Genomic DNA, 16,239 nt, shown 5'->3' with positions numbered 1-16,239 from the left:
CACTTCTACGAAGGACACCTATCTCTGTAGTGACTGGGTGTATGATACTGAGTTAGGAAGGACACCTATTCTACTGGTGTCTGGGTGTATGATACACTGAGTTTCTATTCTACTGGTAGTCTGGGTGTATTGATACACTGAGTTAGGAAGTACGTCCAGTATCTCTGTCAGTGACTTGTATTGATACACTGATATTAGGAATACGCCAGTATCTTTAATTGTATTATTTTACGAAGGACACTTTAGATTTGTAGTGACTATTGTTGATACACTGAGTTATTAGACACCTTATCTTTGTAGTGACTGTTGATACACTGAGTTAGGAAGGACACCTGTATCTTTGTAGTTGGGTGTATTGATACACTGAGTTAGGAAACACCTGTATCTTTGTAGTGACTGGGTGTATTGAAACTAGTTAGGTATGTGATTTGATAATGACTGGGTGTATTGATACACTGAGTTAGGAAGGACGCCAGTATCTTTGTAGTGACTGGGTGTATTGATACACTGAGTTAGGAAGGACTCCTGTATCTTTGTAGTGACTGGGTGTATTGATACACTGAGTTAGGAAGGACGCCTGTATCTTTGTAGTGACTGGGTGTATTGATACACTGAGTTAGGAAGGACACCTGTATCTTTGTAGTGACTGGGTGTATTGATACACTGAGTTAGGAAGGACACCTGTATCTTTGTAGTGACTGGGTGTATTGATACACCATCCAAAGTGTAATTAATAACGTCACTATGCTCAAAGGGATATTCAATGTCTGCTTGTTGTGTTACCCATCTACCAATAGGTGCCCTTCTTTACAAGGCAGTGGAAAACCTCCCTGGTCTTTGTGGTTGAATCTGTGTTTTAAATTCACTGCTCAACTGAGGGACCTTACAGATAATTGTATGTTTGGGGTACAGAGATGAGGTAGTCATGTTAAACACTATTATTGCACACAGAGTGAGTCCATGACACTTATGTGACTTGTTAAGATTCTTTAAAAATGTTTACTCCTCAACTTATGTAGTCTTGCCATAACAAAGGAGTTGAATACTTATAAATGGTGCTACTATGACACTAGAAGGGAAGCTGGAGGAATCACCACGTACCGTCCTCCCCGTTGAATGAAGCAGACACCTCTGTGACCTCCTTCTTCGACCTCATGGGATACCAGTTCCCGTCCTCTTTAAACTGGATCTCATCACAGTCCTCACAGCTGTTCAGGATCTCCATGAACAACCTGTAGAGAGACAGACAGAGAGACAGAGAGAGAGAAAGACAGACAGACAGAAAGACAGAGAGAGAGAGAGACAGAGAGAGAGACAGACAGAGAGAGAGAGAGAGAGAGAGACAGAGAGACAGACAGACAGACAGAGAGAAAGAGAGAGACAGAGAGACAGACAGAGAGAGACAGAGACAGACAGAATGCAGAGACAAGAGAGACAGAGAGAGAGACCCCAGAGAGGTGCAGAGAACGCAGAGAGACAGAGAGATGAGGTGTTGAGAGGGGCCTTCTGATCACAGAGACACACCCAGAGAGAGAGAGAGACAGAGAGACAGAGATCAGAGAGACAGACAGAGAGAGAGACAGAGAGAGAGACAGAGACTCATTCATCTGGATGTAAAGAGAGAGAGACAGAACACTGGAGGTGGGAACACGTCAAGGCTCTGCACGGGATCAGACAGACGATCAGAGAGAGAGAGAGACAGAGACAGGAAACAGGAAACAGAAGGATGAGTATTGAGACAGTTTGTAGCAGAACTTCTGATTGTGATGTGGTTGTTTTACCTAATCTACCTACTTTTACCCAAGTTGATCACTGATTGATCGAGAGAGAGTTTCTGATTAGGAACAGAGAGAGACAGAAATTACAGCGAGAGAGAGACAGAGAGAGATGAGAGGACAGCGAGAGAGACAGAGAGAGAGAGACAGCGAGAGAGACAGAGAGAGAGAGACAGCGAGAGAGACAGTCAGGGACAGCGAGAGAGACAGCTCTTTGAGAGAGAGAGAGGCAGGCAGGCAGGCAGGCACAGGCACACACACACACACACACACACACACACACACACACACACACACACACACACACACACACACACACACACACACACACGGGGGTTCAGAAATAGTGTGTGATACTGTACTGCAATGCAATACAATGTGTAGCATCCCCAGAGAGGTGCAGCAGAACGCACCCGTCGATGATGAGGTGTTGATAGGGGGCCTTCTGATCACAGACAGGACACACCCACGTGGGTTTCTTCTCATTCATCTGGATGTAAAGAGTAGCGTCGAAACACTGGAGGTGGGAACACGTCAAGGCTCTGCACGGGATCATCAGACGCATCTTCCCCAGCTAGACAGGAAACAGGAAACAGAAGGATGAGTATTGTGCTGTTTGTAGCAGAACTTCTGATTGTGATGTGGTTGTTTTATCTAATCTACCTACTTTTACCCAAGTTGATCACTGATTGATCGTTTCTGATTAGGAACACCTGCTAAATTACTAAAACGTAAATGAGGGTACGTACCGGACAGAGTAGAGAGACTCGTAGACTGGTGGTCGCTATCTCACTGTCAGGGTCAGCTGTTAACTTCTCTTTGACTGTAGAGAGAGAGAGAGAGACAACACAATCTCTGCTGTTAACTTCTCTGACTGTAGAGAGAGAGAGAGACAACACAATCTGCTGTTAACTTCTCTGACTGTAGAGAGAGAGAGACAACACAATCTCTGCTGTTAACTTCTCTGACTGTAGAGAGAGAGAGAGACAACACAATCTCTGCTGTTAACTTCTCTGACTGTAGAGAGAGAGAGACAACACAATCTCACTGTCAGGGTCAGCTGTTAACTTCTCTGACTGTAGAGAGAGAGAGACAACACAATCTCACTGTTAACTTCTCTGACTGTAGAGAGAGAGAGACAACACAATCTCTGACAACACAATCTCTGCTGTTAACAATCTCTCTGTTGACTGAGAGAGAGAGAGACAACACAATCTCTGCTGTTAACTTCTCTGACTGTAGAGAGAGAGAGACAACACAATCTCACTGTTAACTTCTCTTTGACTGTAGAGAGAGAGACAACACAATCTCAGCTGTTAACTTCTCTGACTGTAGAGAGAGAGAGACAACACAATCTCACTGTTAACTTCTCTTTGACTGTAGAGAGAGAGAGACAACACAATCTCTGCTGTTAACTTCTCTGACTGTAGAGAGAGAGAGACAACACAATCTCACTGTTAACTTCTCTGACTGTAGAGAGAGAGAGAGACAACACAATCTCTGCTGTTAACTTCTCTGACTGTAGAGAGAGAGAGACAACACAATCTCACTGTTAACTTCTCTTTGACTGTAGAGAGAGAGACAACACAATCTCTGCTGTTAACTTCTCTGACTGTAGAGAGAGAGAGACAACACAATCTCACTGTTAACTTCTCTGACTGTAGAGAGAGAGAGACAACACAATCTCACTGTTAACTTCTCTGACTGTAGAGAGAGACAACACAATCTCACTGTTAACTTCTCTGACTGTAGAGAGAGAGACAACACAATCTCTGCTGTTAACTTCTCTTTGACTGTAGAGAGAGAGAGACAACACAATCTCACTGTTAACTTCTCTTTGACTGTAGAGAGAGAGAGACAACACAATCTAATCTGTTAACTTCTCTGACTGTAGAGAGAGAGAGACAACACAATCTCACTGTTAACTTCTCTTTGACTGTAGAGAGAGAGACAACACAATCTCTGCTGTTAACTTCTCTTTGACTGTAGAGAGAGAGAGACAACACAATCTCACTGTTAACTTCTCTGACTGTAGAGAGAGAGAGACAACACAATCTCTGCTGTTAACTTCTCTGACTGTAGAGAGAGAGACAACACAATCTCTGCTGTTAACTTCTCTGACTGTAGAGAGAGAGAGAGAGACAACACAATCTCACTGTTAACTTCTCTTTGACTGTAGAGAGAGAGAGACAACACAATCTCTGCTGTTAACTTCTCTGACTGTAGAGAGAGAGACAACACAATCTCACTGTTAACTTCTCTGACTGTAGAGAGAGAGAGACAACACAATCTCATCTGTTAACTTCTCTGACTGTAGAGAGAGAGAGACAACACAATCTCATCTGTTAACTTCTCTGACTGTAGAGAGAGAGAGACAACACAATCTCACTGTTAACTTCTCTGACTGTAGAGAGAGAGAGACAACACAATCTCACTGTCAGGGTCAGCTGTTAACTTCTCTTTGACTGTAGAGAGAGAGAGACAACACAATCTCTGCTGTTAACTTATCTTTGACTGTAGAGAGAGAGAGAGACAACACAATCTCTGCTGTTAACTTCTCTGACTGTAGAGAGAGAGAGACAACACAATCTCACTGTTAACTTCTCTTTGACTGTAGAGAGAGACAACACAATCTCACTGTTAACTTCTCTCTGACTGTAGAGAGAGAGACAACACAATCTCTGCTGTTAACTTCTCTGACTGTAGAGAGAGAGAGACAACACAATCTCTGCTGTTAACTTCTCTGACTGTAGAGAGAGAGAGACAACACAATCTCTGCTGTTAACTCTCTCTGACTGTAGAGAGAGAGAGAGACAACACAATCTCACTGTTAACTTCTCTGACTGTAGAGAGAGAGAGACAACACAATCTCTGCTGTTAACTTCTCTTTGACTGTAGAGAGAGAGAGACAACACAATCTCTGCTGTTAACTTCTCTTTGACTGTAGAGAGAGAGAGACAACACAATCTCATCTGTTAACTTCTCTGACTGTAGAGAGAGAGAGACAACACAATCTCACTGTTAACTTCTCTGACTGTAGAGAGAGAGAGACAACACAATCTCACTGTTAACTTCTCTGACTGTAGAGAGAGAGAGACAACACAATCTCTCTGTTAACTTCTCTGACTGTAGAGAGAGAGAGACAACACAATCTCTGCTGTTAACTTCTCTGACTGTAGAGAGAGAGAGACAACACAATCTCTGCTGTTAACTTCTCTTGACTGTAGAGAGAGAGACAACACAATCTCTGCTGTTAACTTCTCTTTGACTGTAGAGAGAGAGACAACACAATCTCTGCTGTTAACTTCTCTTTGACTGTAGAGAGAGAGAGACAACACAATCTCTGCTGTTAACTTCTCTGACTGTAGAGAGAGAGACAACACAATCTCTGCTGTTAACTTCTCTGACTGTAGAGAGAGAGAGACAACACAATCTCACTGTTAACTTCTCTGACTGTAGAGAGAGAGAGACAACACAATCTCTGCTGTTAACTTCTCTGACTGTAGAGAGAGAGAGACAACACAATCTCACTGTTAACTTCTCTGACTGTAGAGAGAGAGAGAGACAACACAATCTCACTGTCATGGTCAGCTGTTAACTTCTCTGACTGTAGAGAGAGAGAGACAACACAATCTCACTGTTAACTTCTCTGACTGTAGAGAGAGAGAGACAACACAATCTCACTGTTAACTTCTCTGACTGTAGAGAGAGAGACAACACAATCTCTGCTGTTAACTTCTCTTTGACTGTAGAGAGAGAGAGACAACACAATCTCACTGTTAACTTCTCTTTGACTGTAGAGAGAGAGACAACACAATCTCTGCTGTTAACTTCTCTGACTGTAGAGAGAGAGAGACAACACAATCTCTGCTGTTAACTTCTCTGACTGTAGAGAGAGAGAGACAACACAATCTCACTGTTAACTTCTCTGACTGTAGAGAGAGAGAGACAACACAATCTCTGCTGTTAACTTCTCTGACTGTAGAGAGAGAGAGACAACACAATCTCACTGTTAACTTCTCTGACTGTAGAGAGAGAGAGACAACACAATCTCACTGTTAACTTCTCTTTGACTGTAGAGAGAGAGACAACACAATCTCTGCTGTTAACTTCTCTGACTGTAGAGAGAGAGAGACAACACAATCTCTGCTGTTAACTTCTCTGACTGTAGAGAGAGAGAGACAACACAATCTCACTGTTAACTTCTCTCTGACTGTAGAGAGAGAGAGACAACACAATCTCACTGTTAACTTCTCTGACTGTAGAGAGAGAGAGACAACACAATCTCTGCTGTTAACTTCTCTTTGACTGTAGAGAGAGAGAGACAACACAATCTCTGCTGTTAACTTCTCTGACTGTAGAGAGAGAGAGACAACACAATCTCACTGTTAACTTCTCTTTGACTGTAGAGAGAGACAACACAATCTCACTGTTAACTTCTCTCTGACTGTAGAGAGAGAGACAACACAATCTCACTGTTAACTTCTCTGACTGTAGAGAGAGAGAGACAACACAATCTCTGCTGTTAACTTCTCTGACTGTAGAGAGAGAGAGACAACACAATCTCACTGTTAACTTCTCTGACTGTAGAGAGAGAGAGACAACACAATCTCACTGTTAACTTCTCTGACTGTAGAGAGAGAGAGACAACACAATCTCTGCTGTTAACTTCTCTTTGACTGTAGAGAGAGAGAGACAACACAATCTCACTGTTAACTTCTCTTTGACTGTAGAGAGAGAGAGACAACACAATCTCACTGTTAACTTCTCTGACTGTAGAGAGAGAGAGACAACACAATCTCTGCTGTTAACTTCTCTGACTGTAGAGAGAGAGAGAGAGACAACACAATCTCTGCTGTTAACTTCTCTGACTGTAGAGAGAGAGAGACAACACAATCTCTGCTGTTAACTTCTCTGACTGTAGAGAGAGAGAGACAAAACAATCTCTGCTGTTAACTTCTCTGACTGTAGAGAGAGAGAGACAACACAATCTCTGCTGTTAACTTCTCTGACTGTAGAGAGAGAGAGACAACACAATCTCTGCTGTTAACTTCTCTGACTGTAGAGAGAGAGAGACAACACAATCTCTGCTGTTAACTTCTCTTTGACTGTAGAGAGAGAGAGACAACACAATCTCTGCTGTTAACTTCTCTGACTGTAGAGAGAGAGACAACACAATCTCTGCTGTTAACTTCTCTGACTGTAGAGAGAGAGAGACAACACAATCTCTGCTGTTAACTTCTCTGACTGTAGAGAGAGAGACAACACAATCTCTGCTGTTAACTTCTCTGACTGTAGAGAGAGAGAGACAACACAATCTCTGCTGTTAACTTCTCTGACTGTAGAGAGAGAGAGACAACACAATCTCTGCTGTTAACTTCTCTGACTGTAGAGAGAGAGAGACAACACAATCTCTGCTGTTAACTTCTCTGACTGTAGAGAGAGAGAGACAACACAATCTCTGCTGTTAACTTCTCTGACTGTAGAGAGAGAGAGACAACACAATCTCTGCTGTTAACTTCTCTGACTGTAGAGAGAGAGACAACACAATCTCTGCTGTTAACTTCTCTGACTGTAGAGAGAGAGAGACAACACAATCTCTGCTGTTAACTTCTCTGACTGTAGAGAGAGAGAGACAACACAATCTCTGCTGTTAACTTCTCTGACTGTAGAGAGAGAGAGAGACAACACAATCTCTGCTGTTAACTTCTCTTTGACTGTAGAGAGAGAGAGACAACACAATCTCTGCTGTTAACTTCTCTTTGACTGTAGAGAGAGAGAGACAACACAATCTCTGCTGTTAACTTCTCTGACTGTAGAGAGAGAGAGACAACACAATCTCTGCTGTTAACTTCTCTGACTGTAGAGAGAGAGAGACAACACAATCTCTGCTGTTAACTTCTTGACTGTAGAGAGAGAGAGACAACACAATCTCTGCTGTTAACTTCTCTGACTGTAGAGAGAGAGAGACAACACAATCTCACTGTTAACTTCTCTTTGACTGTAGAGAGAGAGACAACACAATCTCTGCTGTTAACTTCTCTGACTGTAGAGAGAGAGAGACAACACAATCTCACTGTTAACTTCTCTGACTGTAGAGAGAGAGAGACAACACAATCTCTGCTGTTAACTTCTCTGACTGTAGAGAGAGAGAGACAACACAATCTCTGCTGTTAACTTCTCTGACTGTAGAGAGAGAGAGACAACACAATCTCACTGTTAACTTCTCTGACTGTAGAGAGAGAGACAACACAATCTCTGCTGTTAACTTCTCTGACTGTAGAGAGAGAGAGACAACACAATCTCACTGTTAACTTCTCTGACTGTAGAGAGAGAGAGACAACACAATCTCTGCTGTTAACTTCTCTGACTGTAGAGAGAGAGAGACAACACAATCTCTGCTGTTAACTTCTCTGACTGTAGAGAGAGAGAGACAACACAATCTCTGCTGTTAACTTCTCTTTGACTGTAGAGAGAGAGAGACAACACAATCTCTGCTGTTAACTTCTCTGACTGTAGAGAGAGAGAGACAACACAATCTCACTGTTAACTTCTCTGACTGTAGAGAGAGAGAGACAACACAATCTCACTGTTAACTTCTCTGACTGTAGAGAGAGAGAGACAACACAATCTCACTGTTAACTTCTCTGACTGTAGAGAGAGAGAGACAACACAATCTCTGCTGTTAACTTCTCTTTGACTGTAGAGAGAGAGACAACACAATCTCACTGTTAACTTCTCTGACTGTAGAGAGAGAGAGAGACAACACAATCTCTGTTAACTTCTCTGACTTAACTGTTAACTTCTCTGACTGTAGAGAGAGAGAGACAACACAATCTCACTGTTAACTTCTCTGACTGTAGAGAGAGAGAGACAACACAATCTCACTGTTAACTCTCTCTGACTGTAGAGAGAGAGAGACAACACAATCTCACTGTTAACTTCTCTGACTGTAGAGAGAGACAACACAATCTCTGCTTAACTTCTCTTTGACTGTAGAGAGAGACAACACAATCTCTGCTGTTAACTTCTCTGACTGTAGAGAGAGAGAGACAACACAATCTCACTGTTAACTTCTCTGACTGTAGAGAGAGAGAGACAACACAATCTCTGCTGTTAACTTCTCTGACTGTAGAGAGAGAGAGACAACACAATCTGCTGTTAACTTCTCTGACTGTAGAGAGAGAGAGACAACACAATCTCTGCTGTTAACTTCTCTGACTGTAGAGAGAGAGAGACAACACAATCTCTGCTGTTAACTTCTCTGACTGTAGAGAGAGACAACACAATCTCTGCTGTTAACTTCTCTGACTGTAGAGAGAGAGACAACACAATCTCTGCTGTTAACTTCTCTCTGACTGTAGAGAGAGAGAGACAACACAATCTCTGCTGTTAACTTCTCTGACTGTAGAGAGAGACAACACAATCTCTGCTGTTAACTTCTCTCTGACTGTAGAGAGAGAGACAACACAATCTCTGCTGTTAACTTCTCTGACTGTAGAGAGAGAGAGACAACACAATCTCTGCTGTTAACTTCTCTGACTGTAGAGAGAGAGACAACACAATCTCTGCTGTTAACTTCTCTGACTGTAGAGAGAGAGACAACACAATCTCTGCTGTTAACTTCTCTGACTGTAGAGAGAGAGAGACAACACAATCTCTGCTGTTAACTTCTCTGACTGTAGAGAGAGAGACAACACAATCTCTGCTGTTAACTTCTCTGACTGTAGAGAGAGAGACAACACAATCTCTGCTGTTAACTTCTCTGACTGTAGAGAGAGAGACAACACAATCTCTGCTGTTAACTTCTCTGACTGTAGAGAGAGAGAGACAACACAATCTCTGCTGTTAACTTCTCTGACTGTAGAGAGAGACAACACAATCTCTGCTGTTAACTTCTCTGACTGTAGAGAGAGACAACACAATCTCTGCTGTTAACTTCTCTTTGACTGTAGAGAGAGAGACAACACAATCTCTGCTGTTAACCTCTCTTTGACTGTAGAGAGAGAGAGAGACAACACAATCTCTGCTGTTAACCTCTCTTTGACTGTAGAGAGAGAGAGACAACACAATCTCTGCTGTTAACTTCTCTGACTGTAGAGAGAGAGAGACAACACAATCTCAGCTGTTAACTTCTCTGACTGTAGAGAGAGAGAGAGAGAGACAACACAATCTCACTTGGTTTATGGGACCATGCAGCACCATCTAATATCAGAGAGCCACCTACTGAGAGCTCTGGAGTGGTCTGGGTTGCGGATGCCTTTGGCTCGTAGTCTCTGTAGCAGGGTTGTGGATGTCTGCTGTCTGACCAGGTAGACTGCCATGGAGAAACTCTGAGAGAGGAGACAACAGGAGGGTCACAACAAACCATGATGACTCAACACCATACATGAAAACCATTATTTACCCTTCATACTACTGATGACTGGGGTCATTTTGGGTATTGAATTGAGAAGGGAAAAAAATGCTCCCAAATACTCTTGACCACCCGCCAAAATGGCTGGTATGAATATAGTTCTAACAGCCAACGCCAAAATAAACCCCCCCGGTAAAAACCTGTATCTGTGATTTTGATCTGATAGATCATCTGCAGAGATGAACTCACACAAGATTGTACTTTTCTATACAAAAATCACCTCATTTTTCTACATATCAAAAATTTGCAAATGGTATACAAACTCTGCCAATGGGATAAATATTTGATTCAACTAAAATATAGAACTCAGATCCACCCCACATTAGCACTGACCCAATATAGAACTCAGATCCACCCCACATTAGCACTGACCCCATTTAGAACTCAGATCCACCCCACATTAGCACTGACCCAATATAGAACTCAGATCCACCCCACATTAGCACTGACCCCATATAGAACTCAGATCCACCCCACATTAGGACTGACCCCATATAGAACTCAGATCCACCCCACATTAGGACTGACCCCATTTAGAACTCAGATCCACCCCACATTAGGACTGACCCCATATAGAACTCAGATCCACCCCACATTAGGACTGACCCCATATAGAACTCAGATCCACCCCACATTAGGACTGACCCCATTTAGAACTCAGATCCACCCCACATTAGGACTGACCCCATATAGAACTCAGATCCACCCCACATTAACACTGACCCAATATAGAACTCAGATCCACCCCACATTAACACTGACCCAATATAGAACTCAGATCCACCCCACATTAACACTGACCCCATATAGAACTCAGATCCACCCCACATTAGGACTGACCCCATTTAGAACTCAGATCCACCCCACATTAGGACTGACCCCATTTAGAACTCAGATCCACCCCACATTAGGACTGACCCCATATAGAACTCAGATCCACCCCACATTAGGACTGACCCATATAGAACTCAGATCCACCCCACATTAGGACTGACCCCATATAGAACTCAGATCCACCCCACATTAGCACTGACCCCATTTAGAACTCAGATCCACCCCACATTAGGACTGACCCCATATAGAACTCAGATCCACCCCACATTAGCACTGACCCCATTTAGAACTCAGATCCACCCCACATTAGCACTGACCCCATATAGAACTCAGATCCACCCCACATTAGGACTGACCCCATTTAGAACTCAGATCCACCCCACATTAGGACTGACCCCATATAGAACTCAGATCCACCCCACATTAGGACTGACCCCATATAGAACTCAGATCCACCCCACATTAGGACTGACCCCATTTAGAACTCAGATCCACCCCACATTAGCACTGACCCCATATAGAACTCAGATCCACCCCACATTAGGACTGACCCCATATAGAACTCAGATCCACCCCACATTAGGACTGACCCCATATAGAACTCAGATCCACCCCACATTAGCACTGACCCCATTTAGAACTCAGATCCACCCCACATTAGGACTGACCCCATATAGAACTCAGATCCACCCCACATTAGGACTGACCCCATATAGAACTCAGATCCACCCCACATTAGGACTGACCCCATATAGAACTCAGATCCACCCCACATTAGGACTGACCCCATATAGAACTCAGATCCACCCCACATTAGGACTGACCCCATATAGAACTCAGATCCACCCCACATTAGGACTGACCCCATTTAGAACTCAGATCCACCCCACATTAGGACTGACCCCATTTAGAACTCAGATCCACCCCACATTAGGACTGACCCCATATAGAACTCAGATCCACCCCACATTAGGACTGACCCCATATAGAACTCAGATCCACCCCACATTAGGACTGACCCCATTTAGAACTCAGATCCACCCCACATTAGGACTGACCCCATATAGAACTCAGATCCACCCCACATTAGCACTGACCCCATATAGAACTCAGATCCACCCCACATTAGGACTGACCCCATTTAGAACTCAGATCCACCCCACATTAGGACTGACCCCATTTAGAACTCAGATCCACCCCACATTAACACTGACCCAATATAGAACTCAGATCCACCCCACATTAGGACTGACCCCATTTAGAACTCAGATCCACCCCACATTAGGACTGACCCCATTTAGAACTCAGATCCACCCCACATTAGGACTGACCCCATTTAGAACTCAGATCCACCCCACATTAGGACTGACCCCATATAGAACTCAGATCCACCCCACATTAGGACTGACCCCATATAGAACTCAGATCCACCCCACATTAGCACTGACCCCATATAGAACTCAGATCCACCCCACATTAGGACTGACCCCATATAGAACTCAGATCCACCCCACATTAGCACTGACCCCATATAGAACTCAGATCCACCCCACATTAGGACTGACCCCATATAGAACTCAGATCCACCCCACATTAGGACTGACCCCATATAGAACTCAGATCCACCCCACATTAGCACTGACCCCATATAGAACTCAGATCCACCCCACATTAGGACTGACCCCATATAGAACTCAGATCCACCCCACATTAGCATTGACCCCATTAGGAACTCAGATCCACCCCACATTAGGACTGACCCCATATAGAACTCAGATCCACCCCACAATTGCACTGACCCCATATAGAACTCAGATCCACCCCACATTAGGACTGACCCCATATAGAAGTCAGATCCACCCCACATTAGGACTGACCCCATATAGAACTCAGATCCACCCACATTAGGACTGACCCCATATAGAACTCAGATCCACCCGACATTAGCATTGACCCCATTAGAACTCAGATCCACCCCACATTAGGACTGACCCCATATAGAACTCAGATCCACCCCACATTAGCACTGACCCCATATAGAACTCAGATCCACCCCACATTAGGACTGACCCCATTTAGAACTCAGATCCACCCCACATTAGGACTGACCCCATTTAGAACTCAGATCCACCCCACATTAGGACTGACCCCATTTAGAACTCAGATCCACCCCACATTAGGACTGACCCCATATAGAACTCAGATCCACCCCACATTAGGACTGACCCCATTTAGAACTCAGATCCACCCCACATTAGGACTGACCCCATATAGAACTCAGATCCACCCCACATTAGCAATGACCCCATTTAGAACTCAGATCCACCCCACATTAGGACTGACCCCATTTAGAACTCAGATCCACCCCACATTAGGACTGACCCCATTTAGAACTCAGATCCACCCCACATTAGGACTGACCCCATATAGAACTCAGATCCACCCCACATTAGGACTGACCCCATTTAGAACTCAGATCCACCCCACATTAGGACTGACCCCATATAGAACTCAGATCCACCCCACATTAGGACTGACCCCATTTAGAACTCAGATCCACCCCACATTAGGACTGACCCCATTTAGAACTCAGATCCACCCCACATTAGGACTGACCCCATATAGAACTCAGATCCACCCCACATTAGCACTGACCCCATATAGAACTCAGATCCACCCCACATTAGGACTGACCCCATTTAGAACTCAGATCCACCCCACATTAGGACTGACCCCATTTAGAACTCAGATCCACCCCACATTAGGACTGACCCCATATAGAACTCAGATCCACCCCACATTAGGACTGACCCCATTTAGAACTCAGATCCACCCCACATTAGGACTGACCCCATTTAAAACTCAGATCCACCCCACATTAGGACTGACCCCATTTAGAACTCAGATCCACTCCACAGTATCACTGACCCCATATAGAACTCAGATCCACCCCACATTAGGACTGACCCCATATAGAACTCAGATCCACCCCACATTAGGACTGACCCCATTTAGAACTCAGATCCACCCCACATTAGGACTGACCCCATTTAAAACTCAGATCCACCCCACATTAGGACTGACCCCATTAGAACTCAGATCCACCCCACATTAGGACTGACCCCATTTAGAACTCAGATCCACTCCACAGTATCACTGACCCCATATAGAACTCAGATCCACCCCACATTAGGACTGACCCCATATAGAACTCAGATCCACCCCACATTAGGACTGACCCCATTTAGAACTCAGATCCACCCCACATTAGGACTGACCCCATTAGGAACTCAGATCCACCCCACATTAGGACTGACCCCATATAGAACTCAGATCCACCCCACATTAGGACTGACCCCATTTAGAACTCAGATCCACCCCACATTAGGACTGACCCCATTTAAAACTCAGATCCACCCCACATTAGGACTGACCCCATTTAGAACTCAGATCCACTCCACAGTATCACTGACCCCATATAGAACTCAGATCCACCCCACATTAGGACTGACCCCATATAGAACTCAGATCCACCCCACATTAGGACTGACCCCATTTAGAACTCAGATCCACCCCACATTAGGACTGACCCCATTTAAAACTCAGATCCACCCCACATTAGGACTGACCCCATTAGGAACTCAGATCCACCCCACATTAGGACTGACCCCATTTAGAACTCAGATCCACTCCACAGTATCACTGACCCCATATAGAACTCAGATCCACTCCACATTAGGACTGACCCCATATAGAACTCAGATCCACCCCACATTAGCATTGACCCCATTTAGAACTCAGATCCACCCCACATTAGGACTGACCCCATTAGGAACTCAGATCCACCCCACATTAGGACTGACCCCATTTAGAACTCAGATCCACCCCACATTAGCACTGACCCCATATAGAACTCAGATCCACCCCACATTAGGACTGACCCCATATAGAACTCAGATCCACCCCACATTAGCATTGACCCCATTAGGAACTCAGATCCACCCCACATTAGGACTGACCCCATATAGAACTCAGATCCACCCCACATTAGCACTGACCCCATATAGAACTCAGATCCACCCCACATTAGGACTGACCCCATATAGAACTCAGATCCACCCCACATTAGGACTGACCCCATATAGAACTCAGATCCACCCCACATTAGGACTGACCCCATATAGAACTCAGATCCACCCCACATTAGCATTGACCCCATTAGGAACTCAGATCCACCCCACATTAGGACTGACCCCATATATAACTCAGATCCACCCCACATTAGCACTGACCCCATTTAGAACTCAGATCCACCCCACATTAGCACTGACCCCATTTAGAACTCAGATCCACCCCACATTAGGACTGACCCCATATAGAACTCAGATCCACCCCACATTAGGACTGACCCCATTTAGAACTCAGATCCACCCCACATTAGGACTGACCCCATATAGAACTCAGATCCACCCCACATTAGGACTGACCCCATATAGAACTCAGATCCACCCCACATTAGGACTGACCCCATTTAGAACTCAGATCCACCCCACATTAGCAATGACCCCATTTAGAACTCAGATCCACCCCACATTAGGACTGACCCCATTTAGAACTCAGATCCACCCCACATTAGGACTGACCCCATTTAGAACTCAGATCCACCCCACATTAGCAATGACCCCATATAGAACTCAGATCCACCCCACAGCTTAGCTGACCCCATATAGAACTCAGATCCACCCCACATTAGGACTGACCCCATATAGAACTCAGATCCACCCCACATTAGGACTGACCCCATTTAGAACTCAGATCCACCCCACATTAGGACTGACCCCATTTAGAACTCAGATCCACCCCACATTAGGACTGACCCCATATAGAACTCAGATCCACCCCACATTAGCACTGACCCCATATAGAACTCAGATCCACCCCACATTAGGACTGACCCCATTTAGAACTCAGATCCACCCCACATTAGGACTGACCCCATTTAGAACTCAGATCCACCCCACATTAAGACTGACCCCATATAGAACTCAGATCCACCCCACATTAGGACTGACCCCATTTAGAACTCAGATCCACCCCACATTAGGACTGACCCCATTTAGAACTCAGATCCACCCCACATTAGGACTGACCCCATTTAGAACTCAGATCCACCCCACATTAGGACTGACCCCATTTAGAACTCAGATCCACCCC

General features: G+C 44.6%; 1 protein-coding gene across 3 annotated transcripts in view; it reads right to left on the bottom strand.

Moving 5' to 3' along the window:
- Positions 1 to 16,239, bottom strand: part of LOC118380120 (E3 SUMO-protein ligase PIAS1-like) — a 68,280-nt gene that overhangs the window by 18,193 nt on the left and 33,848 nt on the right. For all 3 annotated transcript variants that reach the window (XM_052466878.1, XM_052466879.1, XM_052466881.1), the window contains exons 7-10: positions 10,003 to 10,108; positions 2,525 to 2,598; positions 2,189 to 2,349; positions 1,102 to 1,232 (exon numbers count right to left, since the gene is read on the bottom strand). In XM_052466878.1, the coding sequence (XP_052322838.1) occupies positions 1,102 to 1,232; positions 2,189 to 2,349; positions 2,525 to 2,598; positions 10,003 to 10,108 (472 nt within the window). The remainder of the gene's footprint in view (positions 1 to 1,101; positions 1,233 to 2,188; positions 2,350 to 2,524; positions 2,599 to 10,002; positions 10,109 to 16,239) is intronic.

This window comes from Oncorhynchus keta, chromosome 17 (genome assembly GCF_023373465.1).
Source record: "Oncorhynchus keta strain PuntledgeMale-10-30-2019 chromosome 17, Oket_V2, whole genome shotgun sequence".
NCBI classification, from domain to species: domain Eukaryota; kingdom Metazoa; phylum Chordata; class Actinopteri; order Salmoniformes; family Salmonidae; genus Oncorhynchus; species Oncorhynchus keta.
The sequence above is the reverse complement of the archived record's forward strand: the minus strand, read 5'-3'. Positions and strand labels throughout refer to the sequence as shown.